Source organism: Euprymna scolopes, chromosome 10, assembly GCF_053919585.1.
Source record: "Euprymna scolopes isolate OS-2025 chromosome 10, ASM5391958v1, whole genome shotgun sequence".
Classification (NCBI taxonomy): Eukaryota; Metazoa; Mollusca; class Cephalopoda; order Sepiida; family Sepiolidae; genus Euprymna; species Euprymna scolopes.
In genome coordinates, this window is record NC_136491.1 from 59,595,106 (window position 1) to 59,622,834 (window position 27,729).

The 27,729-nt window shown below is 34.4% G+C and overlaps 1 protein-coding gene across 7 annotated transcripts in view; it reads right to left on the reverse strand.

Moving 5' to 3' along the window:
• Positions 1–11,417: 11,417 nt before the first annotated feature.
• The window catches only part of LOC145286001 (uncharacterized), a 273,253-nt gene continuing 256,941 nt past the window's right edge, over positions 11,418–27,729 (reverse strand). For all 7 annotated transcript variants that reach the window (XM_080134598.1, XM_080134595.1, XM_080134594.1 and 4 more), the window contains one exon: positions 11,418–12,058. In XM_080134598.1, coding sequence (XP_079990724.1) covers positions 11,891–12,058 — 168 coding nt within the window. In that variant the 3' untranslated portion in view covers positions 11,418–11,890. The remainder of the gene's footprint in view (positions 12,059–27,729) is intronic.

The window sequence follows — 27,729 nt, forward strand, 5'->3', positions numbered from 1 at the left end:
CAGTTATTTCGATATAAGAAAATATGAACTTTTTTATTATTAAAACTACAAATTGTTAGGTGAAAGTACAGGTTTTTTTTTAAGAAAATTTACAGATTGGTAATGGGCTTAAATAATATTTGGTGCTAATGCAGAGAGTGATCCGCGCTATTTTTAAAATCGTATTTCCACATTTAATTAGTTTTATTATGTTTTTTTATTCAATTGTACGGACTGTAGTTATTTTTTTTTTAACAAAATTAAAAGTACACTTTTTTCTTTTTTACAGAAGTTGTTTTTATATAAGAAAATATGAATGCTTTTTCTTTATTAAAGAAATTGGGTACTCATGCACTTATTGATCCGTGCTGAAATAACGTTATTATTTAAAAAGCCATTCTTAATATGGGGAGGGGAGGGTGTTTTGTACCTATTCTGTACTTTAACCTTGCAATTAAATAAAAAAACGGTAAATTTTTAGATTAGGTCCACCTCCACAATTTTCTTTTAAATGATGACTTTTATATGTTTTCACTATGCTGAATACGGAAATTGCATTGAAATTTTGCAGAAATAAGTAGTTATTGAGATATAAAAAGTTGTATAATGCATTGTAATCTCTGGCGGCTATCGTTTTATGTGTGTGCGCATGCGTCATAAACAAATCTATGCACGTAACAAAGATGGCCGCCAAAGAATACAATACATAAAACAACTATTTATATCTTGATAACTATTTATTTCTGCAAAATTTCAATGCGATTTTCGTATTCAGCATAGTCGAAAACTTTTAAAAGTCGTCATTTAAAAGAAAATTGTGAAGGACCTAGTCTAAAAAAAAATACCAAAAAAAAATAAAACTTAAATTAAACTTGGAAATACGATTTAAAAAATAGCGCGGATCAGTAAGTGCATTAGCACCCATTAATCGACTAATGTGACCTTATTGCCAAATAAGCTCTGGCTATAATGTTGAACGCGCCGTTCACTGTGTTTTTTTTTTCAAGTTAAATTCAATTTTCACAATATTTTCATTTTTTTATAATTTCACGATATCTTTTTTTATAATAAATATTTAGTTGAAAGCACAGAATAGTTACAAAACACTATACCCTCTCTATGGTAAGAATGGCCAAAAAAATAAAATAAAATAAAAATATTAGGTACTCATGCAGAGAGTGATCCATGCTGAAATAATAACGTTATTATTTAAAAAGCCATTCTTAACATGGGGAGGGGAGGGTGTTTTGTAACCTATTCTATACTTTAACCTTATAATTGAATAAAAAACATATCATAAAATTTTAATTAAACTTGGAAATACGATTTAAAAAATAGCGCGGATCAGTAAGTGCATTAGCACCAGAAATTGTTTGGTGAAATACAGAAAAGTTTCTACCAAGAAAACCGTTATTTTTTTCAGCCATTCTTACCAAGGGGAGGGGATGGTGTTTTGTCACTCTTCTGTGCTTTCAACTAACAATTTATTAAAAAAAAACATAAGGTAAGTTTTTACTTTAGGTCCACCTCCACAATTTTTAACATGTGTAGGTTGGGGGGTGTTTATTCCGAAAGCCGTTCTTAACATAAGGAGAATGGTGGTATTTATTCCAAAAGCCGTTTTTAACAGACGAAAGACAGGTAAAAGGTTAAAACACGTGGTTAGGCATGGGTGTTGTTTATTCCATATTAATGGAGAGGTTGGGAGTGTTTATTCATGGCCGCCAGTGAATTATAGTGCATAGTACAGGTCTTTATATCTCGAAAACTACTTGCCTCTGCAAATTTTAAATGAGATTTTCTTATTCAGCATAGTCAAAAATTGTGGAGGTGGACCTAATGTAAAAAAAAAATAACCCCCCCCCCCCCCCCCGCAACAAAAAAGATATTGTGAAATTTAAATTTAAGCGCGGTACCAAAAATAAAATTAGACAGAAAAATACCCCCTTCGGGTTTGTCCTTGCACAAAGACTTGAAAAAGTTTTCAACAAAAACAAATATATAACAAGTAAATATTTTCAAAGGCAAGATAAGTTACTTTTCTACCTAATTGGATAATTTTTAGTGTTTTTATTGGGTTTGTACTACTGTACATATAGATTCGAAAAAGTTGTCAAAAAATAAATGTATAACAAATATTATCAAAGGCAACATATGTTACTTTATTACCAAATTCCTCAGGAAAATTAGATCATACGGTATCACTGGTAGAATACTTAACATAATTAAATCCTTCTTAGATAAGAGAAAAATCCAGGTTGTCCTCGACGGTCGTACATCTAAACAATGTGATATAAATGCGTGAGTGCCCCAGGGGTCTATCCTTGAACCTCTATTGTTCCTGATATTCATAAATGACCTCCCCGACAAAATTGCCTCTGAGATGGGTATATATGCTGATGACACTACACTCTATAGCAGGCATGACAGGAAGACGAATGAACACATTTCTAAAGAAATGGCAGAAACACTAGAGGAAGACCTCCAATCTGTAATGGAATGGGAACAAAAATGGTTGGTCACGTTCAATGCCGCCAAGACTAAACTAGTTTCATTCAATAATTACAAGAAACCCTCTCTACCACCTATAGCAATGGCCAACGACTCTTTATCTGAGAGTACATCTTTCAAACTCCTTGGCCTAACGTTCACAGGAAACATGAGTTGGAACAATTACATTGAAGGCATTGCCAGGGCCGCTGCAAGAAAGGTGGGCTCTCTCTACTGTGCTAGACAACTACTAATACCCAAAAGTATCCTGTACCTCTATAAGGCCACCATTCGCCCATGTATGGAGTATTGCTGTCACATTTGGGCTGGTGCATCTGCTACTAGTCTCTCGCTCCTTGACAAGGTTCAAAAGAGAGTCGCAAACCTGATAGGCCCTGAACTGGCATCTAAGCTTCAGCCTCTGTCCCATCAACGAAATGTTGCATCCCTCTACCTGTTCTACAAGTATTTTAGTGGTGAATGCTCTGACGAACTGCAATCACTTGTGCCCCCACAACATGAGCACCCTCAACAAACCCGACAGGCTGCTAAATCCCACCCCCACACTGTAGAGATCCCTAGATGTAAAAGATCTTTCTACTCCAATAGTTTCTTCCCCAGAACCGCTAGACTTTGGAATTCCATTCCAGGTCCCTGCTTTCCCAACAGTACTGACGTGCAGAAGTTCAAGTGTAACGTGAACCGACATCTTGCTGCCCAATTCCCTACATAGTACCCCAGTAGTTGTTGCCCCTACACCAAAGTGGCAATTTGCCTTGTTTGAGGTGAAAATGTAATAAACAAAAATATATAAAAAAATGGATAATTTTTAAGTTTTTTTTAAATGTAAAATGTTTATCCGGCTTGAAAAACACAGCGTTTGCTTCTATATTTGAAAATTATAAATAGCGGCAGACTGTGTTACACACATTAAGTTTGGGAAAATGAGTTAAAACTAAATGTTGTGTCTGTATCAATAACAACACGAACGCAGAAAGTAAAGGTAAAACAAATATATTAAGACGAAAAGATAATACATATTTACAAAGCTGCAGTTGGAAGATTGTCCAGCAGAGGGCATGTTAAAGACTTTCATGGAGCAACCTCCACATGCGTCTTGCCTATCTGGCGTTTGAACACGGTCTTGCTGACTTGATACCTCTTTATCTATATCTTTTCACCCACATACGCTAATTAGATTTGAAGTCGTCTAGATTTCAATATCTTTTCCTTTTGGGGTTCATTATCATTGGGTCTATAGCCTTTCTTTTCCTTCCCGATCTTCTCGGTTCGGACATGGTCTGTGGTGGTTCAATATTAAACGTTTCATATATTATATCAATTGGATCTTCCTGTTCCTCAGGTTTGTCCTGTTCGTTGTCCTTCCTATGACGTTTTCTCAATTGATTTTGGTGTCTTTTGTGTATCCCTTTTGGACCTTTTATCATGTAGACCAAGTCGCCGATACGTTTATCTACCGTACCCGACTCCCAATATGACATATTATTTTTAAAACATTTAAAATATATCTGATCACCAGGTTTAAACCTTTTACGTGATGTGTGTGTCGTTTTATATACGACTGCTTGCTTTGGTATTAATTTATCAAATGGTGATTTTATTTTTCTCGCAAACATTAATTCTGCTGGCGATAATTTCGGTGTATTTGGGTTCTCAGTTATCCTGTATATTTGCAGGAACTGTTGTAATGCTTTATCCGTCAGTGTCCCTATCGATTTTCTAAAGGCACGCTTTATAGTATCTACGAAGCTTTCCGCTAATCCATTTGAACTAGGATGGAATGGTGGTGTAGTTATATGGTTTACCTGAAACGATTAACAAAAATCCTTGAAAACACTTGAAGTAAATTGTGTTCCGTTATCTGTGACTACAATGTCTGGTACCCTGAAATGTGCAAATATTTCATGCAGAAAACTTATTGTGTTATCTGTCGTTGGGTTTTTTACCCGCTTTACTTCCGGCCATCTGGAAAAACTATCTACTATGATTAGGTAGTATTGTCCTTCAATCGGTGCAGCAAAGTCTAGATGAATGCGTGATCATGGATGGTCAGTTTTTTTCCAAGGTTTATGAACTATCGGTGGTGCCTTAGCGGCTAACGCACAACCTTTACATTTGTTTACTGTTAATGCAATTTCCACATCCATATTACGCCAGTAAACATAACTCCTCATAAGTGTCTTCATCCTATTTATACCCGGGTGTCCTGTATGAAAATCACGTAAGATTTTTTCTGCAAGGTTTTTGGTACAACCACTCTTTCACTATATAATAATACCTCATTGCATAAGGAAAATATACTTTGCGTTTTTCCGTCATTTACCCTTGATTTTTTCTTTATGTCTTTGATGACGTTGTCATTTTCAGCCTCCCTTTTTATATCGGTAAGCGTGACTGGTAATTGTCTTATTATATTCGCCACCATGTTTTTTTCCTCATAATTGGAACGTATAGCTGCAATTACTGACTCTTCAAAGGTTTCATCTCTTTTCGGTATAAGCCTTGACAATCCATCCGCATGACCTATTTTCCCGAACGTAGATGTTTTATTTGAAAATCATAATTTAGCAAGATCGTACCCCAACAGAGTAACCGATTTGCCGTATATACTGGTAAGCCCTTTTTTGAGCCGAAAATAGTCACTAGGAACTTGTGGTCTGTTTCCAGTATAAAATGTCTTCCGTACAGATAACGGGGGAATTTCGTCACCGCGAAAATAATGCTTAATGCTTCCTTTTCTATTTGGGAGTAAGCCTTCTCTGACGGAATTAGGGTCCTTGAAGCATGCGCTATAGGTTTCTTCATTCCATCTGGCATGATATGCTGTATACATGCTCCTATACCATACAAGCTTGCGTCACTCGCAACAATTATTTGTAATTTTGAGTCATAATAAGTTAAGGATAAATCTGACGTCAAAGTCTTTTTAATTTCCTCAAATGAGTCTTGACATTCTTTTGTCCATATCCATGGTGTTTCTTTCTTTAATAATTCGTTCAGCGGAGCTCTTAGGTCGTGCATGCCTTTGATAAATACTTGGTAGTAGTTCGTGAGGCCTAAGAAGCTCTGTAAAGTCGTCACGTTATGTGGTGCTGGCATGTTCCTAATTGTTATCGCTCTTTCTGGATCAGGGCGTCGACCATCTTTACTTATTATTTGTCCTAAATGCTTGATTTCGTCTAGACAAAACTCACATTTGTTTTCTTTCACCTTGAATCAGTACTCGTTTATTCTTGTGAACACTTGTTTTAAATGCTCTATATGTTCACTTATGGACGCGCTCCTTATGATTATGTCATCCAGGTATGCACAAGCACAATCTAAACCATTCAACATTGTGTCTATCGCTTGCTCGAATATCGCCGGCGTGACTTTTATCCCGAACGGTAATCGGTTATACTTGAATGTGTGTGTTAATGCATAAAATCTTTGAGCATTTTTCTTCTATCGGAATTTGCAAATAGACGTCTGACAAATCTACTTTTGAAAAAACTTTCCCACCATTTAGTTTGGCAAAAATCTCTTCCGGTAATGGTGATCTTGTAGCATATTATTTAACCCGGTTGAAAAATCTCTGCAGACTCGAATTTGTTCCGATTTCTTCTTTACTACACCGTAGGTGCTGCCCAAACGCTAGTTTCGATTTTCAATAAAATGCCCGTTCTTTCAAGTCTGTCTAATTCGCTAACTATTTTGTCTAATCTGGCGAATGGCACGTTCCGTTTTTTCTTAAATACTGGTGTTGCATCCTTTTTTAGCTCGAACGAAGCTTTAAATTTATTACATCTTCCCAATCCCGTAGTAAATATTTCTGGGAATTCGTTCTTTAGTTCATTTTTAATATTTTCTGACGTTGTGGTGCAGCTGGTTATTTTTTTACAAAAAGCGTTCATCGGTTTATCCCAAAGGTTGAATTTTTCAATAAAATCTGTTCCCAATAAATTCTCTCTTTCTTTAATTATGAAGATTTTCAATTTCTTTGTCGTGCCATTTAAATTAATGGGCAGGCCGACTTCTCCTTCGAATTTGATTTCGTCTCCTGTCACCGTTCTAGCACCCTTACTTGACTTTTTCAGAGTCGGTTTATCCAGTTTTTTCCAAGTTCTAACGTTTATTACCGACAAATCTGCTCCAGAATCAAGTTGAAATTTTATTTGTTTGCCAAAAATATTAACCAACACATATTTTCGTAAATTGTCTTTCTCTTTGTCGTTTGTTCTCATTTGGTGTACTCTATATTTTGTTTTGCAACAAATACTCTTATGTCCAACTTTGTTGCAATTGAAGCATCTGATATTTTTGTAAGGACAATCCTTTCCCCAAAGTTTTTCATCACATTTTCCGCAATTATTACTTGGTCCCGATTTTCCTTTGACTTGAATCGTAATTTCGTTTTCTGTAATTAGAGTTTGAGTATTTATAACTCGCGTAATCTTTTGGATTTTGACAAATCTCCCACTTTCTTTGCCCTGCGTTTCCGCCAGATTTTTTAATCTTCCTTATGTACGACACTCCTGCTTCTTCTATATCTCTGGAGTCTTTTTTTAGTGATACTGCCCTTTGACAATCTTCTGCTAACTTTTGCAGTGTCAGACCTTGTTCTGTCTCTAATTTTGAGAGAACGCGTCTTCGGATCTCTGAATTTTTTGTAGAAACTAGCCCCTGTGCAAAAATTAAACATTTGAAGTCGTCCACCGTAACTTCCAATAATTTAAAATTGTCGCAGTGTTTATTCACTACTGACGTCAGGTAGTCCTGCTCCTCTTTTTTCTTAAGGTTCATATACGACCATCTCTTGTGAAAAAGAGACATGTTCGGTCCGAATAACTCCTTAAGAAGTTTTACGGTCTCAGCAAAATCTAACTGACTCGTTCTCCTTGGCAACATGAAATCAACAAATTTGCAATGTTCACTGGCAACAAGCTTTCGAAGTAATAAACTTACTTTCTTTGCGTTTGACCAGCTTTCGCAATCTGTTTTGAAAATATCTTCATACCTCTTAAAGTATGCTTCAAAAGTTTTATCCTCTTCTGGTAGGTACGTGAACAAATCTATGCTATTCACAATTGTTGCGTTGGAAAAAATCGTATTGCTTTCCTGTGCAGCATTAGTCGTTAATCTTTCCAACAAATCTTTTTGACCAAGTTGCATTTGCTCTATACATTTAAGAAGCCATTCCTTCTGTCTTTCGTCTCTTTCTTGTTGTCTTTCGTCTCTTTCTTGTAGTTCTTTTTTCTGTAATTCGTCTCTTTCTTGTAGTTCTTTTTTCTGTAATTCGTCTCTTTCTTGTAGACGCCTTCTCTGTACTTCGTCTCTTTCTTGTTGACGCATTTGCATTTCCGCGAATAACTTGATAAGATCCTCCATTTTGTTTTTCAAATTAGTAAATCAGTCACTTTTACAATTTTCTTTCTTTAATAACTACGAACAACCGATTCCTTTTGTTACGTTATTAATTACGTACAAGAAAGAAAAAAATCCCTTCTTAGCATACTGAGAAAAAAAAATCACTTTTTCTTTCAAAACTGTCTACCTAATAAGTTCACGGTATCCTAGCGAAACACTTTTTTTTTTGTGCACTTTGCAGAAAAGGTTACTGCAACTTTCAAGTTTTTTTTTTTTCTCGTAGGCACTTTGAAATAAAGTGCTTGCTGTTTTATTTATTTATTTTTTCAAGTGTCCTGGGTTTTGAATTTCCTTTTCAAGTAGTCACAAAAAAAAAATCTTGGTGTTTTGCAAGTATATCGCGTTCGACAATTTCGTAGTTGCTGTGTTTTAAACATTGAATTCCCGAGTGAATTTTTTTTTTCAATCTTTGACGAGTAAATATTTCCTAAATACCACTGTTGAGTTTGATAGTGTATTTTCTCACTCGTAAATCTTTTTTCGAAATCCCGTCGCCACTGTTGTGTCTGTATCAATAACAACACGAACGCAGAAAGTAAAGGTAAAACAAATATATTAAGACGAAAAAATAATACATATTTACAAAGGTGCAGTTGTACTGCAGTTGGAAGATTGTCCGGCAGAGGGCGTGTTAAAGTTTTTCATGGAGCAACCGGCACATGCGTCTTGCCTATCCGGCGTTTGAACACAGCTCCCTGGTCTTGCTGACTTGACACCTTTATCTATATCTTTTCCCCCACGTATGCTAATTAGTGGGCATCTCCACAACACTAAAAAACTATACAAAATACTGTTAAAAACCACAGAATACATGTCTGCCTAAGTCACGGTAACATATATTGAGTGAGTTCCTGTCAGTATTTTATATAGTTTTTCTAGTTTTAACTCATTTTCCCAAACTTAATGTGTTCAACACAGTCTGTAGCCATTTGTATTTTTCAAATATACCGATAAACACTACAAGTTTTCGAACCGGTTAAACATTTTACACTAAATAAAAACACTAAAATCTTATCCAGTTAAGTAGAAAAGTAACTTATGTTGCCTTTGATAATATTTATTTGTTATATTTATTTTTCGACAACTTTTTCGTTCCTGTGTTTAGTAATACAAACCCGTTTTATTTACTGTAACGTTTAGTCGGCTCGAAAAACAGTGTTTATCAGTGTATTTGAAAAATACAAATGGTGGCGGACACTGTTGATGATGTTAAGTTTGGGAAAATGATTTAAAACTAAAAAACTATACAAAATACTGTCAGAAACCCACCGAATATGTCAGCCTATGTCACGATAACATATAATCAATGGGTGTCTTACACTGTTTTGTGTAGCTTTTAGTTTTTAACTGATTTTCCTACAGTTAACATATTCAACAGAGTCTGCGACCATTCGTCTTTTTCAAATACATCGATAAACACTGAATTTTTTGAACCAATTAAACATTTTACATTAAATAAAAACACTAAAAAAATATCCAGTTAGGTAGAAACGTAATTTACCTTACCTTTGCTTTCATTTATTCGTTTTTGGACAACTTTTTCGAATCTGTGTCTAGTAACCCCCCCCCTCACCCAAATATTAATTAAAAACTCACATTTTTTAATACAATAAAAAAAAACTATTTAGCATTTCAACATTTTAGCAACGTTCAACTTAATCCACTGAATGTTGGTCGAGCCCAAGCCATGATTGACGGTAATTCCTGAGCATCTGGATACAATTTTGCAAGAGTACCATTTTTTTTCATTTTCGCCTTTTTTTTTTTACTTTTTGGAGTGGATTGCTGTACTAAGAATATAAGAAACATGCATTTTCTCTTTTTATTAGAATTTTCCATTACACCAAATTGAGCCACAACTAGTATATATATATAAAACTAATCAATGATTAATTAAGCCTTTTAGGGTTTGTACAAATTTTGTTACAAACATGTCTTTCCTATTCTTAGGATGTAAGAACAGTTCATGTTTTGGTTATTTTGGACCACTCATTTGCCCTGCTTAACCATAACCACGTTGTCATTTTTTCTACATATTTTAACTTCATTCTTTTTTTCCCAATCTAGTCAGCACTCATATCATACTGGCCTGCAAAGCTTCTGCACTCAATTTTGACCAGGATGCAATGAGTGCTCTATCCTTTGCTCCTGCATTATTCTAGAAGTTCTTGGTACTTTCCAAACTTTCTCTCAAAGGTTTCTTGCATGTTCTTCTCCCATGGGGCCATTAACTCTGGCAACATGATTTGCTTTGTGGCATTAGAATAAACAATTATATCTGGACATAATTTGGAACTCGTAATGTGTGCAGAGAATTTTCAATTTCAATTTTTGACCTAGAGCAACTCACATTTGCTGATCCACCACAGATGACAATAAGGAGTATAGTCCTGAGACTTTTTTGCTCTGCATTGTGCCTGCTTTAATGTACTTAATGGCTCTCTTCTTAGCAATAACATGTGGCATCACAGCTAAAACCTTATCACAATGCCAACAATGCCAACAATAGCAACCGTCTATCAATGCTGTTTTGCACTTACTTAAAATGTGTTGCAGGGAAACTCTCTCTGGACTTAAGGGGCATTTTAAAAAATTAGTTTTGGCCTCTAAGTGGAGGTTCATGGAATTTAGCAGCCTGTCATAGATCATTTGGACTAAGAATCTAGTGTGGCTGAAGTCGATTTTCCAGAGATATGACTCCATTACTTTGCATTGATCTATGTCGCCCCACTTCATTTATGCACCTTATTGACTATAACCAGTTATTTTAGTCATTCTATTTTCTTTTATCTCTGCTCTTACTTCGTTTAGTATAAGATTCAGCAGCCACTCCTTCACGCTGAGTTGTTTAAACAAATTAGAGGGAAACCATCCAAAGTCTGCTCTTTCTTGTGCAACCATACCCACAATAGATATAATTTTTAGGTTTCCCTCTGCAGTAGATGGCTCTTTCGCACCAACACCTACCACTTTGGGATCTCTGGAGTTTATATATTAGTAATTTGCTCTTGTACAAGACATCATGTACTCCTTGTCTAAAAACTTCCTTGACCTGAAAGGCAATTGGATAGCACTGGATGTACCATATAAAGCCACGCTGCTTAGATTCCATCTCTGGAGGAGACCACTTGCTTTTCTCTCCCATATCTTGATCGAGATGAGAACGCTATATGTTTAGAGGAGCCACAATGTCCGCAGAAGTACATAATGGCTATATTACATAGCTAAGCTTTAAAGTGTCCTGACAATCCTGACTATTTTTGCAGGCTATGTATGAAAATTACTGCATGTGGCAAAAATGGCTGGCATGTCTTTCAGAGTAATGTAGAAGAGCTTCCCTAAGCTTTTTATTCGATTTTCATCCAAAATCGGGATAGTCCTTCCTTCTATTGTAAAGACATGTTTTCTAATCTCCTCCTATTTTTATCACCACGCATCTACATTTAGAAGATGAAGGTTTTAGCAAGCAAATTAAATATGACAGTTACGGAAAATTAACCATAAAATGAAAAAAAAAAGCATTGAAAGACAAGTGAAAAATATTTTAATTTAAAAAAAGGAGTTCAGCATTTTAAGAAATTTAAAGCCCAAAACAGTCAGTTGTCATAGATCGGATGAAAAAAAAATTCAATAAATGAGTAATTAGAACAATTTAATATTTTAATCTTTATTTAATTATTAATTACTAAACAATAATATTTAATCATTAATTACTAAACACTCCATATCTATATTTTGTGTTGCCTAAATTTTCTTTGGCCTTTTCATGCCTCTCCCTCTATTTTCCAAATATGCTTTTTTTTTGGTCTCTGAAAATATTTTACGGTCCTTATTGAGAAACTTTGAATTTATTTTCTTTTACATTTTTTTCGGATAAACTTTTCTCATAGTTTAAAGGATATTAAGAATTAAAAACATAATTAAAACGACATTCCCAATTCCGTTGCATTATGGATTAATGAGATACATTTTAGTTATAAAGAATTTGAAAAGATCATATTGTTTTTATTTCTTCCAATACAAAAGTAAATTTCTCAATGACAAGTTTTACGTCTGCATCTGAAACATTGCAGTTGGTAACCAAACGAATTATATCTGATCCAACTGAACTACATTTTATGAAAATTTCTTTGTCGAGAGCATTTTTTTCTTCAGGTGAAACCTGCAATATAAAAATTAAATCATAAATTTTTTAAAAATCCAAGATTTACCGTTTTCACATAAAAAATGTTTAATAAGAAAAAAAAAATGAAAGAAAACACCATATTATTTAAAGATTTTTCTATGTAATTTCCTACTTTAACTAAAATGAGCTATACCTACCTAGTGTTGCACAAACTTATTTTATTTTCATTGTTTTTTTTTTCTTTTTTTTTTAACTGTGCCGTTTGTTTTTTTTTGTTTTTTTTATTAGCTTTTGAAAATTAAATTTAATGATTCCGTTTGCTCATTAGTTACCAAGCAAACCATATTGTTATAAAACTGGAATTGTTATTAAGATATTTTTTACTTTCTACTTATAAAATAATTTGAAAACTTTTTATAAAATAGCTTCTAAAAGTTCCAATCTTTTAATACATAGGTCTATTTCTAATTTTGTGTGCCTTGAATAATAAATTCTTAGAATTGTTCACTATTTTTTGTCCAATTTCTTTTGGAATGAGATTTTGTTTTTGTAAAAAGTAATATCCTTTGTTATATTGAGCAGGTAATTTTCCAAATTTGTAAGTTTTCGATATAAAAGATGTTTTGCTTTTCAATAAGTTAGTAATGAAGTAATCCTCATGCATAGATCCTTCAAGAAATTTCTACAAACTATAAGCCAAGAAAACAACAAATGAACCAAAACATTATTAAAAAATAAAAACTAATATCATGAATATATTGACTTAATGAATATCAATAGCAAAAAAATAATAGATTGGCAAATTGAAAACATAAAAGAACAAATGTAACATATATAAATACGAAAAAATAAAACGTATATAAAATAAACAAATAAAACATAAAATAAACAAATAAAACACAAAATGAAAAAATGTTGCATATATAAAATGAACAAATGTTACATATATAAAATGAACAAATGTTACATATATAAAATGAACAAATGTTACATATATAAAATGAACAAATGTTACATATATAAAATGAACAAATGCTACATATATAAAATGAACAAATGTTACATATATAAAATGAACAAATGTAACATATATAAAATGAACAAATGTTACATATATAAAATGAACAAATGTTACATATATAAAATGAACAAATGTTACATATATAAAATGTACAGATGTTACATATATAAAATGAACAAATGTCACATGTCTAACATGAACAAATGTTACATATATAAAATGAACAAACGTAGCATAAAAAAAATTTTTTGGAAAAAGACTACTGCTCCAACAGATAAATGTTTAACAAAATGCTTAACCAAACAATATTTAAATAAAACCATTTTATTTGAACTGAATTAGATTTGCCTGATGAACTAATAAAAATGAAATTGCCAATTTGTTGCACTTTATATCAAATTACTTTAAAAATAATTTACATTTGGTTGCATTTTTATAACAGAGTTCTTTACTTAAAGATAGTACCGGGTTTTCCAAATACAGCCCCCTCCCCAAATACAGCATTTTCCCCCTGGGGTTATATTTGTAAAACTCTGATTATTAGTTCATTAGATACCTCCAATTCACGCCACAGTTTTAACCCCCGCTGCATGTAACATGATGTAACTGTAATTTAATATATTATCATCCTAACTTTTTTAACATTTAAGCTTCAAATAAACTGCAAATATTTTGTTTAACTTTTTTACAGCGTACAAAAATAATGAAAAAAAGCGTGTTTACATTATCAACGTTTTAAAATAGCGTTCCTATGTAGTGACCTTTTTGAAGCCGTAGACATACCTATGTTTTAAAAACTTAGCAAAAATCAAATAATCGTCATATTTTTCTGAAATTTTTTATATTTATTCATTATTAAATAAATTTACGTAATAAAAGTAGGTTTTGTTAATTATATTAGAGGAAATATTTTTTTTAGGTGTTCTACCCCACCTCCATGTTTCATGTTATGAAAACTAAACAAAATAAATGTAGGTCGATAAAAATTTCATCACTTTTAAAGTTGAAAAGATGAAATAATTAAAGAATAGTTATTTTTATATATTTATTAAAATCCCGTTATTTATTTCACTTACCTTAAAGTTGTAAATAAAATTGGACATAAAATCAAATATTATGTTAAAATAAAATAAACACTTTTTCTTGATAATTTTTTTCTCGGTAATATAATTATTTAAATTACAACAAAACACATAATTCTAAAAATAATTATCTTTAGCTTTAAATGATATTAAATTAATATATTATGCGATATGAAGTTTAAACAAAGATTTCTTTATAACAGGTTTCCAATATTAAAAAATATATTCATATAATAGAATATATGACTCTTGAGATAATAAAAATTACAAATACAGAATTAACCTAAAAAAAATTTGTTTTGATTTAATTATTTAAAATGATAGCGGGTGATCCTTATTTTCTGGCGCTTTTTTCCAAAATAGTACAGAGGCCTGTAAGCAAAAGTATCTTTAGATACATAAGTGTCAACAGAAGACGTTAACATTAATCTAATTTTATTAACTCTGGTCTGTGTAGTTCGTTAAAAAAGTCTATTTGTTTTATAATGTAAATATGAAAATCTGATAGCAAAAAAAAAGTTACTTCCATTAATACTTATAGCGCCAATGCTCATCCATAGAAATTGACTCAGAAAATAGTAAACACATGAAATAATGAGATTGTTGTTATTGTGTAAAACGCTGACGTTTTATACACAGCTTTGGTGGTGCATATAGATCTTTTAATGCATTGTTTTTATTTTTTTTTAGTGAAGAGGGGATTAAATTGTAAAAGTTTCATCCCTGTTCCCAATCTCTCTTGATTAATTAGATAGGTAGCCATCACTCAGTCTATTTCCCATGCTATACTCACCTTGCCTCATCTCGTTTCAGGCTCTGATGTAAAGGACATCTGTCTTCATGTCGTCCAGCAACCAACTTTCATTTATGTCCTCTACATCATGGAGCCTTCTAGACAGTGATCCACCTCATATGTACTCACCCAGCGAGGACTCTTCCCATTCTGATACCGACGACCAATATCCAGTTATGCCTATCATCGAATTAGCTTGTCCTGTTGCAAACTGCGGATACAAAACCCAACCCCTCCCTGCTGATTCACCGGTGCTAAGCACATTAATGAGCATGCACCAGCAGTCTGCACATCCAATATCGGCACAGCCATCCCCGAAACCAGTACTTAAATTGCAGCCTCCATCTATTAATGCAGGGAGCTCTCCTGGTCAGTGGTCTTCATTCACCAGACAGTGGAATATGTATAAGACCGGCATGACGGTGCCTACCACCATGTGCACAACAGTTCTATTGTTGCGATGAGGAACTAAAGCAAGACATCCTAAGGGACCTACAGAATGATGTAGCGTCCATGCCTGAGGCCGAACTCCTGGCTGCCATTAAACACCTCGCAGTCAAGAAGGAAAGCACACTGGTCCATCACATGCGACTAAGCAAAATGGTTCAAACCCCAGGTACCCCGATAAGGACATTTCTGACGGCGCTGAAAGGGCAGGCTGCCCTTTGCAAGTTTACCGCTAGGTGTAAAGAAACCGGATGTCAGCACCAATACGATTACAGCGCGGAGATTATTCTGGATAACCTCATCAGAGGTATTGCAGACCCGGAGATCCTCGCTGAGATACGGGGGGGGACCCAAAAACTGACCGCACCCTGGAACAAACTGTGGACTTGATTGCCCAAAAGGAGCAAGGAAAGTCCACCAGGGCTGCGGTTAGCGACAACACTGCTGCAATGTCCCACCAAGATCAACACAAAATATATCCAACGACATCGTGGCCAGAGGCGAAAAACACCCCAACAGAGAAGTGCTGGGCCTGTGGTGGACGCAGCCATGGTCAACCAAATGATAGGAATAATCGCGCCAAGATGTGCCCCGCATGACTCACCACATGCAGCAAATGCTCCATCAAAGGGCACTACGCCACCTGCTGCAGCAGGTGCTCAGATTGCAATGGATGGGGACACCACGACAAGTCATCCAGGTGGTGCCAACAAAACTCCAGGTCAAAGAATAAGGGCAGAAAAACGACAGTCACTCTGAGCACTGAAGATGACGATGCAACCGCAATCTACCATCAACTTTGCGCGGTAGAAAATCTGGCGAATAGACCGGCCCAATGCGGTCCCATGGAACACCACGTGTATGAGGACAAATGGATTGCCCGGCCGTCTAAGCCTCATCCTATTCTAACTGTACGCCTTACTTCACTTCTAGATGATCACGAGACATTGGGATACCCTTTGCGGAACTCGACCCCCACCCCGGTCGAAATACCTATGGTAGCTGATTCTGGGTGCCAAAGTTCCGTAATTCCCCTCAAGACGGCCCTAGCTATGGGTGTGGCAAAGTCAGACATATCTCCCGTGAAGCTAGCCATGCGAGAACCCATAACAGAAGACATGGGCGTCATTGGTGGCATCCTTGCAGAAGTCTCAACCATTGACATAGTAGGTTCAGCACGGGGTTCATCTACGTGTCGGATAAAGTGAGGAAGGCTTTCCTGTGCAGAGAGGCCTTAGTATGTTTAGGGGTCATCCCCAAAGACTTCCCCGCAGTTCCAGTAGCCTGGCCTGCAGACTCGCTATCATCACTGGAAAACGAAGCCAACCATTCATGCAACTGCCCGCAGCGAGTTGGGACTCCGCCACCCAAACCCACAACAATGTCTCCAGGCATAGCCGCGACGGAGGAAAATGTCCCCGTGCTCAAGGACTGGCTATTGGATTACTACGCCTCATTGGCGTTCAACACCTGCAAACACCCTGATGGCACTCCAAGAAGAACGGTGGATCTACAGCCTCAGAACCGCCATTCGGTAAGGCACACCCACCATGTGCAAATCCCGTTCCATTTGGCTGTACGTGTCCCACAGAACACAAAGAAAACGGTCACAGATGCCTGGAACTGGTATCACTCCATGCCAATCAAGAAGGAGGATCGGCACATCACCACATTCATTACGCCATGGGGTCGCTATAGGTACAAGGTAGCCCCCCAGGTATTCTTAGCCAGTGGCGATGCTTACACCCAAAGGTTTGACTCGCTTATAGTCAACTTCAAGAACAAGGTCAAGTGTGGCGATGATACGTGCATGTGGGCTGACTCCATCCAGGAATCATTCCTGCAGGCATGCGACTGGCTTGATCTTTGTGCACGGAACGGGATAACACTAAACCCCAAGAAGTTCCAGTTCTGCCAAGACACCGTCGACTTCGCTGGGCTTTCCATCACCCCAACGAATGTACAACCATCAACTAAGTTCCTGGACTCGATCGAACAGTTTCCTGAACTAAGAACCTGCAGCCATTCCGCTACCTCCTCAAGCCAAAAACACCTTTCGCATGGACTGAGGAGTTATCTGCAATCTTCCAGGAACCAAAGCAGGTAATAATCAAGGAGATGAAGGATGGTGTGAGACTCTTCTAGCCGTCATGGCCAACATGTCTCGTCACGGACTGGTCCACTGCTGGTATCGGATTCTGCCTGTTGCAGAAGTACTGCAACTGCATCACAAGAACTCCAGTCTGCTGCAAAGCGGGGTGGAAGCTGTGCTTGGTCGGGAGTCAGTTTACACACGGGGCAGAGACCCGTTACTCCCCTATCGAAGGAGAATGCCTGGCAGTGGCGTATGCCCTCTACCAGACCAGGTACTACGTCCAAGGTTGCCCTGATCTAACTGTAGCCACCGACCACAAACCTCTTGTAGGAATACTGAACGACCGGTCGCTTTCGGAGATTGAGAACCATCGTCTGCTCAACCTGAAGGAAAAGACCCTAGCCTACAAATTCAAAATTATCCATGTGGCCGGCAAGCACAACGCAGGCGCTGATGCCGCATCAAGGTACCCCGCAACACACCAACAACCCCAACAGGCCTCCATGCCACCTGATGATGATAACTTCGACATTGCAGAGGACAGTTCTGTCCTGGCGTCTGTATCTACAGCACTCTATGCCGTCACAAACGTGGTGACATGGGAGATGGTGTAGGAGGCCACAGCATCAGATGAGACCCTACGCAGCCTACAGGACATTATCCAGGAAGGCTTTCCTGCGGACTGTCGTCACCTCCCAGTGCCACTCCACCCTTACTACCGCATCGCCAGCAGCCTCTATTATATGGATGGGGTGGTCTTGTCTGGGAACAGAATCGTTGTTCCTGCGTCATTGCGTCCAGATATCCTTGAGGCCCTCCATGCGGCACACCAGGGCGTCAATGCCATAAATGCCAGAGCAGCCGACAGTGTATATTGGCCGAATATAACACTGGACATTCAGCGAACCAGAGATAAATGTATGCATTGCCAGCGCATTACAAAGTCTAACGCCATGCAGCCCCGACCGGATATAACACCACCCAAGTACCCGTTCCAGCAGCTGTGTTGTGTACTTCACTCACAACAACACCGAGTACATTGTCATAGTAGACCGGTACTCGAACTGGCCAATGGTGTTCCGGTCGGAGAATGGGGCAGCAGGCCTCATTAAGCGAGTGCGTGAGGTTTTCGCCACGTTTGGGGTGCCAAAGGAGCTCACAACTGACGGCGGCCCACAATTTACAGCCAGCAAAACGCAAGAATTCCTTCAATCATGGGGAGTTCGCCACCGGTTGACGTCAGTTGCCAACCCCCATGCTAATTGTAGAGCAGAAGTTGCGGTTAAAACCGCAAAACGCATGATAATGGACAACACCTCGCCTGGTGGCTCGATCGACGTTAACAAATTTCAAAGAGCCATGCTGGTATACAGAAACTCTATTGACCCTGACACTAGATCTTCTCCAGCACTTGTGGTTTTTGGGAGGCACATCAGAGACCCCATCCCGATGGGACGATATTGCCCCTATCCAGTATGGAAGGAGATCCTCGCCCACAGAGAATAGGCTCTTGCCAAGAGACACTCTACAGAACATGAGAAGTGGCCGATGCACACGAGAGCCCTCACACCTCTCAAAGTAGGAGACAACGTCCACATCCAGAACCTGATCGGCAACCACCCCAAACGTTGAGAGTGAACTGGAGTGGTTGTAGAGGTCAAACAATTCCACCAGTACGTCATTAAAGTCCATGGGTCCAGGCGCCTAACCATAAGAAATCGACAACACCTTAGGAAGTTCATCCCCTATGGAAACCGAAGCAACGGAAACTCTGTTGAGACCGCCATACCGCTGAGGAGAGACCTGTTGGATCTCGAGGGAGGACAGCAAACGTCACCACAGAGCTCGGAAGTAACAGCACCTACCCGGCTTGACTTGCTGAGAGCGCCTGTGCCAGCATCCTCGTCTTTGCCACCAGTCGGCATCGTAGACCCCGCAGAGGTGCCCGCACATGATGCTTCCACAGAGGAAGAAACTGTGCCTACTTCGCCCATGGCTGAATGCCAACCGAGCACATCCACGAATGACACAACCCAGCATGAAGTACCTCGGCAGCCTGCGCTTGTGAAGAAGCCGCCCAGAGCACGAGCCCGACTAAATCCTCACAATCAGCCTGGTAGAGCTGAGATGATGCTGCTCTGCAGACTGCGGAATCTGCGTCATAAAGAATAATGGCAATTACCACTTGTACAGTGTAAATAGATCAAAGGAATCTTATGTTAATTTGTTGTTATGATAAGGAAGAGTGATTGAAGCAGCACAAGTTCCAAGACTGCCGTCAGAAACTCCCTGTGGGAGGAGGAGATAGATAGGTGCCCATCACTCACTGTATTTCCCATGCTATACCCACCTTGCCTCATCTCGTTTTAGGCTCTGATGTAATGGACATCTGTTTTCACGTCGTCCAGCAACCAACAGAAGATGAGGACTTTCATTTAATTAATCACTACATGTTTATTTATGTTGTAGAAATAAATTTTAATTTTGCTGTGATATTATAATATGTATTTAATTATGCTGTACAAATAATTTTTATTTTTATTTCTGCTATATTAGCTGTGATATTATCATGTGTATTTAATTAATTATGCTGTACAAATAAATTTCATTTTTGCTAGATTAGCAAATGTATTATATTTTCAGTGATTTTGGATATTTTTCGCTGTTGTTTTTTCTTTTGCAAATTAAAACTAATCTAATAATCGTTGTTTTTATAATGACAAAATTTATTGATAATTTATTGATTTGTGATTTTTCTTACCATTTTAGATTGATGTTTTTTTGGTTTTTCTTTTAATAATTTTAAATCAATTTACTAAATAATCACTATTTACAAAATTTGAAAAATGCTGATTTATATCAATAAATTTTTCAAATTGGATAATTTTGCATTTTTCTTTTATTTTTTTATATTCAATTCAATTTATTTCCTTTGTCAAGAAATTAAAATTATTATAATAATCGTTTTTTATGATGGTAAAATTTATAAATATTTAAAATTAAAAAAAATGCAACAAAATGCCAATTACATTTTTTTTTATTAGTGCATAAGTTTGCTATTTAGATGTGATATATAGCCTGTTTTTGTCAATTTTTTTCTTTTAAATTAAAAAAAAAATGTCAACAATATTAGACATTTTGGAAGGAAAATTGACATTATGGGAAATGTTAGTGTCACTGACAACATTCCACTTGTCATTATTATTTCTACCAATGTAAGTATAATGCCTCAGATCGGCTTTATTGAAAGTGAACATAACAGCTGCTTTTAATTTGAAATTTGTGCCAAAAAAATAGTTTTTTTTTATTGAAATTTATAATTTCAGCATTAATTTATTCATACATTCCTGCTCGGCCTCACAATTTCAGATCCACAATTAGAGTCTGCATAGAGTTAGCTATTTTCAATTTTATAATTACTCTTTTTAATTAAATACCTCCATTTCCTGTTAGAAGCAGTATAAGGGTGGTAGTTGGGGTTTGATTCTTCTAGCTGGTGAGGCTTGACTGTTACCCACCGGCCATCCTCATTATTGTTACCCTTTTCATTTGCATCGTAGTTAACCAAAAGTAGAGGGAGAAACTGATTCACTTTCTCATACTTTTTTCTATCAGATTCCGGAAGATTATCCTTAGAAAAAGAACATGTTATTTTGAGGTTCTATTGATAAAGTCTGCCAGACTTAACATTTTTTTTAATCTCTCCTTTCAATTTAAAGGACAAGAGTTCTCAAAAGGGAGAATAAAGAGTATTAGTACAAGAAAGCCGAATATATTTTGTGTTAACCTGAGCAGGTTTACTAGAAGTTCCAGATATTTCCACCTGATGAATACTTGTGCTTTTTGAGCTGCTTCCAAAAGAGTTTTCTGGCTTTCTCTGGCATTTGAGAAGAAATTTGACTTTTGAAGAGAATTGAAAAAAAAAAAAAGAAATTATGTCTTTATTGAAAAATACAAGTTTTTATTAAACGTGAGTTCATTCCTTATGGACTCCAAAACGGCTGAGCCGATTATGAAATTTCACACAAATGTACTTTATGTGCCTGGCAATGTTCTTAGATATGTTTTGTATTGGAATGTCTTTGATAAGTATCAATAATTGTAATCAAAATAATCTGATGAAAGAAGGAGCAGGCTATTTTGACCAAAGTTCACACCTTAAACAGCTTAACATCACAAGTGCATAAGCTGGAAAGCCTGACATATAAAATCAACAGTAGTTTCTTTCATATGACAGGGGTGCATTTGAAATGAAGCACAATTGCACCATAATACTTGACTTTTTCATTCTAAATTTAAATTCAAGCCATTATCACTGCACAAGCAGTAAGGCTAGGCATATAAAATCAAGTGTAGGTTCTTTCATATGACAGAGGTGCATTCAAAATGAATGTCTTGAGCACAATTGTAGTATGATACATGATTTTTGCATTTGAAACTTCAAACTATTATATAAAAATAATTGTATAAAATCAACAGTAGGTTCTCTACAGTGCAATGGATTGTGAATTAGGTTACTGTGTGGAGGCATATGAAGCTTCTTCCCTATACATTGTAGTGGGTCCCCAGGCAATTAAAGAATTTGATTGAACAATGGACGATTTTACCAATTTCGATGGCAATAAAAATATGGGAGTGTGAAATATTCATAGATCATCATTGGGTTAGAAGCTTTGACTGTCACTTGGGCGGTTGGGTTTCGATCCTGGCTTGAGGTAGTTGCCTGTCTAGCCGCACTGATGAACTGTGATATAGAGAAACAGTACTGTATGTGGATGACTATATAATATATATATATATATATATATATATATATATATATATATATATATCAAATCTGTTGCCAAGGCCGCTGGAAAAATGGTGGGATCTTTCTATCGATCCGGTAGATATCTCACTGCTGATGCTATTCTCTATCTATATAAGAGCCAGGTACGTCCAAGGATGGAATACTGTTGCCACATCTGGGCAGGAGCTGCTAGAAAGGACTTTGCCTGCCTTGATAGAGTTCAAAATAGACTTCGTAGCCTCGTAGGAGATGTCCTTTTCTCTTCCTTGCAACCTCTATCTCACAGAAGAGATGTTGCGAGTTTGTCTCTGATGTATCGTTATTTTCATGGAAGGTGTTCGACTGAGCTTCAATCTATGGTCCCCCCTCGCCAAACTTTCACAAGAAACACTCGTCTAGCTGTAAACACTATCAATAATTCCCCCCACTCTTTATCTGTGCCTAAACCTAAACGTAGATTCCATGAACAAAGCTTCTTTCTTAGAACTGCACGCCTGTGGAATTGTCTTCCGTTTTCCTGCTTTCCGGCTGACTACAATATGGTTGTCTTCAAGTCTAACGTAAATAAGTTCTTGATGAGCCGTTCCATATAAGTTATCAAATTTACCAAATTTTCATTACTAATGATTACTATATTGTCCAATTTCTACTGTACACTCTTTAACCCTTATCCTTGAGTGGCCTCTTGGCCTTGATAATGTGGTGATGCCTATGTAAAAAAAAAAAAAAAATATATATATAAAAGAAACTTTGTCTAAGTTTGTATAAAAAAACTATGTGTGTGTGAGTTCGTTCCATATGGATTCTTAAACAGCTGGGCCGATTTTTAAAATATTTAACACATATGTACTTTAAGTGCCTGCCAGTGTTCTTAGATAGGTTTTGTATCAGAATCTCTTGATAATAATCGAAAAGATTTAATGAAAGAAGGAACAGGCGATATGAACTAAAGTTAATGCCTTATACAGCCTAAACTTACAAATGCATTGGAGAAGTTTTATTACTATACAAGTAGAAAAACCTGGCATATAAAATCAACAGTAGGTTTTTTTCATATAATAAAGATGCGTTTGAAATTAATGTTTCTGTTTAGAGCACAATTGAAGTATGATACTTGATTTTTGCATTTTAAACTTTAATTCAAGCTATTATATAAAAATAATTTTATAAAATCAACAGTAGATTCTCTACAGTGCAATATAAACTACAATGTACTGTAGACTGTGCGGAGACATATGAAGCTTCCTCCCGATGCACTGTAGTGGGTCCTCAGACAATTAACTGATTTGATTGAAAAATGGCCAACTTCACCAATTTTGAAGAAGAAATATTTATTGATCTTCATTTAATCCAGGGCAACATCTGGTCTCCCTGCTAGTATTATATAAAACACGGTGAAAAACATATTGTGATGGGACCCCATGGTGAGGTTATAATGCAAAAGTGTACCCTCATTTGAACACCCACACTGTAGAACTTGAACAAATTTGTTACATGTAGCCAAATCCACTCCCCTATTTGTGTTTGGAATCAATAATTTCCAACAATATAGAGATTTTTTTAATGACTTCTTGTGTTTTATCCCTGTTTGGCTTGTGCATATAGTTTTGTGGAGATTGAACCCTGTTATATAATAAAAGAATTATATATATATATATATATATATATATATAATTTATTTATACAAACTTTGATGGCATCAATGTGTGAATAAATAAATTAAATATACCTGCTCTGTTAACTCATTGAGCACTTTTTTGGTAGACATATGTTGTTTCAATGGATGTACTTCTAGGAAACTAAACTCTACTGCTATAATATATATATATATATATATATATATATATATATATATATATATATATATATATATATATAATATAATATATTTATATAATATATATATACAATATAATATATTTATATAATATATGTATATATATATATAATATAATATATTTATATAATATATATATATAATATAATATATTTATATAATATAATATATTTATATAATATATATATATATATAATATAATATATTTATATAATATATATATATATAATATAATATATTTATATAATATATATATATATATAATATATTTATATAATATATATATATATAATATATTTATATAATATATATATATATAATATAATATATTTATATAATATATATATATATATAATATAATATATTTATATAATATATATATAATATATTTATATAATATATATATATATATATAATATATTTATATAATATATATATAATATATTTATATAATATATATATATAATATAATATATTTATATAATATATATAAATATATATAATATATTTATATAATATATATATATATACATATAAATATATAATATAATATATTTATATAATATATATATATATATATATATATACATATAAATATATAATATAATATATTTATATAATATATATATATATATATACATATAAATATATAATATAATATATTTATATAATATATATATATATATATACATATAAATATATAATATAATATATTTATATAATATATATATATATATATATATATATATATATATATATATATATATATATATATATATATACTATAATATACTAATAGCCTGACGAATCCTAGAGTGGATGAAACGCCGAATATTCAATGTAGCTTAATCGCCATATATATTTTATAAATTACTAACTAGCTCTACCTACGTATTTAGCACTTTTGAAGTAAATACTTAAATTTTACGCATAAATCTATACTTTCGTATATTAATTTTATGTGAGTAAATGAAGCAGTTATACTATAATATATATATATACTATATATAATATATATATATAATATATATAATATATAATATATATATAATATATACATATAATCTATAATATATATATAGTATATACATATAATATATATAATATATATTATATATATAATATATATATAATATATACATAATATATACATAATATATATATATATCATATATACATAATATATATATATATCTTATATACATAATATATATATATATCATATATACATAATGTATATAATATATACATTATATATATATATAATATATACATTATATATATAATATATACATTATATATATAATATATACATTATATATATATAATATACATTATATATATATAATATATACATTATATATATAATATAATATATACATTATATATATAATATTATATATATATAATATATACATTATATATATATAATATATACATTATATATATATAATATACATTATATATATATATAATATACATTATATATATATAATATACATTATATATATATAATATACATTATATATATATAATATACATTATATATATATAATATTTATTATATATATATATATAATATATACATTATATATATAATATATACATTATATATATATAATATATACATTATATATATATAATATATACATTATATATATATAATATATACATTATATATATAATATATATATATAATATATATAATATATATATAACATACATATATATAATATACATATATATAATATACATATAATATATGATATATATATATAATATATATAATATATAATATACATATTATATAATATATATATAATATATATATATATATAATATAATCTATATACATAAAAGCGAAAATATATGTATGTATGTGTGTATGTTTGTGTATCTGCTAAACACTTTCAACAGACACAATGAAAATTCACCAACTCGATATCATATCGAAGCTCCATCCTTCGCTCGAAAAATTGGCCCAAAACGTTCATTTTTTCACCTCGAAATCGACAATTTTCAACAGGGTGGGGGGTTAACAAAAACGGTCTTATCGTGACGACGGCCGGTTCTACGCATGCGGCAGATGACGTCGTGACCTGATTTACTTTAAATAGTTGAAAAGCTGAACAAATTTCATGTACGTTGCGTTAGGTCAGTTGATTAGCGCGCTGGTTCATTATCTAAACGTCTTTTTTTTGTTTTAGATTTTTTAAATTTAAATATTGAACCAGTGTTATTTAAGCCATTTTTCATGTAACGTTCGTTTTCTGTTTTTTTTTTACTTCGCTTATCCACCCCCGACCACACACCCAAAAACACCCGGGTACCCACTGATTTTTTAAATTTTAATATCGAAACAGGCTTATTTAAGCCATTTTTCACGTATTTGTTTTTCTGTTTTTATTGTTCGTTTGCCTTACGTTAGTTTTTTTTCAATGTTTTGATTACCCCCCCTTAATTAAAACATTGTTTTCTTTTTTTACTTCGCTTATACAACAAACAAACCTGATCATTGACGTTGTCGTCGTAACGTTCCACGACTTCCGGGCGCACACCTGTCAATTTGATTCTTACTTAAATAAATTCAAACATCTGCCTGGCCGATTTTATTTTCAAACTTTGCCTCAGGGCTTCGGGTTCGATCCCCCCCCCTCCCGCTTTCTTTTTTATTTAACACCACACACACCTACAAACACCCGGGCAACGCCGGGTACAACCGCTAGTCTATATATAAAAGGCAAAATGCACGCAGGAGTTTTCATATGTCCAAGAAAGGCTATTTTCGCCGGCCTTTAAGCCATTTTTTACATGTTCATTTGCCTTACGTTAGTTTTTTGTGTTTTTTTCCCCTGCTTAAGTGTTAACGTTGTTTTCTTTTTTTACTTCGCTTATAACAAACAAACCTGGTCATTGACGTTGTCGTCGTCATCGTTGTCACGCTCGACGACTTCCGGGCGCACACCTGTCAATTTCATTCTTACTTAAATAAATTCAAACATCTTTCACTAACTCATTCTTGCTGGCCGATTTTATTTTCAAACTTCGCCTCAGGGCTTCGGGTTCGATCCTACCAACTTTTACCCCCCCCCCCCGGTTTCTTTTTTATTTAACACCACACACACCTACAAACACCCGGGCAATGCCGGGTACCCCCGCTAGTCAATATATATAAAAGCGAAAATGTATGTTCGCTTTTTGTGTATTTCCAAGAAAGGCTTTTTTCAGAGAAGCGGTCAGTCGATTCACAACTTTTTAAAACTTTTTATGTCACATGTAAATCGTAATATCTCACAGTTAACAATGGAGCTCGCCTGTCTATTTAATTTGCTCGACTTCGAGAAGATAAATATTCAACAGTTTTCGCTCGCCGCATGTAGGTTAGGCCTTTTCCTATAATGTTTCCCCCTACCCCCAACGTCTTGGGGAAAAAAAAAGCATTCCTGCACTAAATGAAATGCTACCCCGCAGTCAAAAGTTGACCTCATTAAGTCATTAAAACGTGCACCTGCTAATTTATGTAATTAAATAAATTCAAATGTTTTTCCGTTAGCATCTCGCTATGGCCCAATGGTTAAAACCGTTACACTCTTTTTTTTCACACTTTAATTTACAACTTTGCCTCAAGGGTTCGGGTTCGATC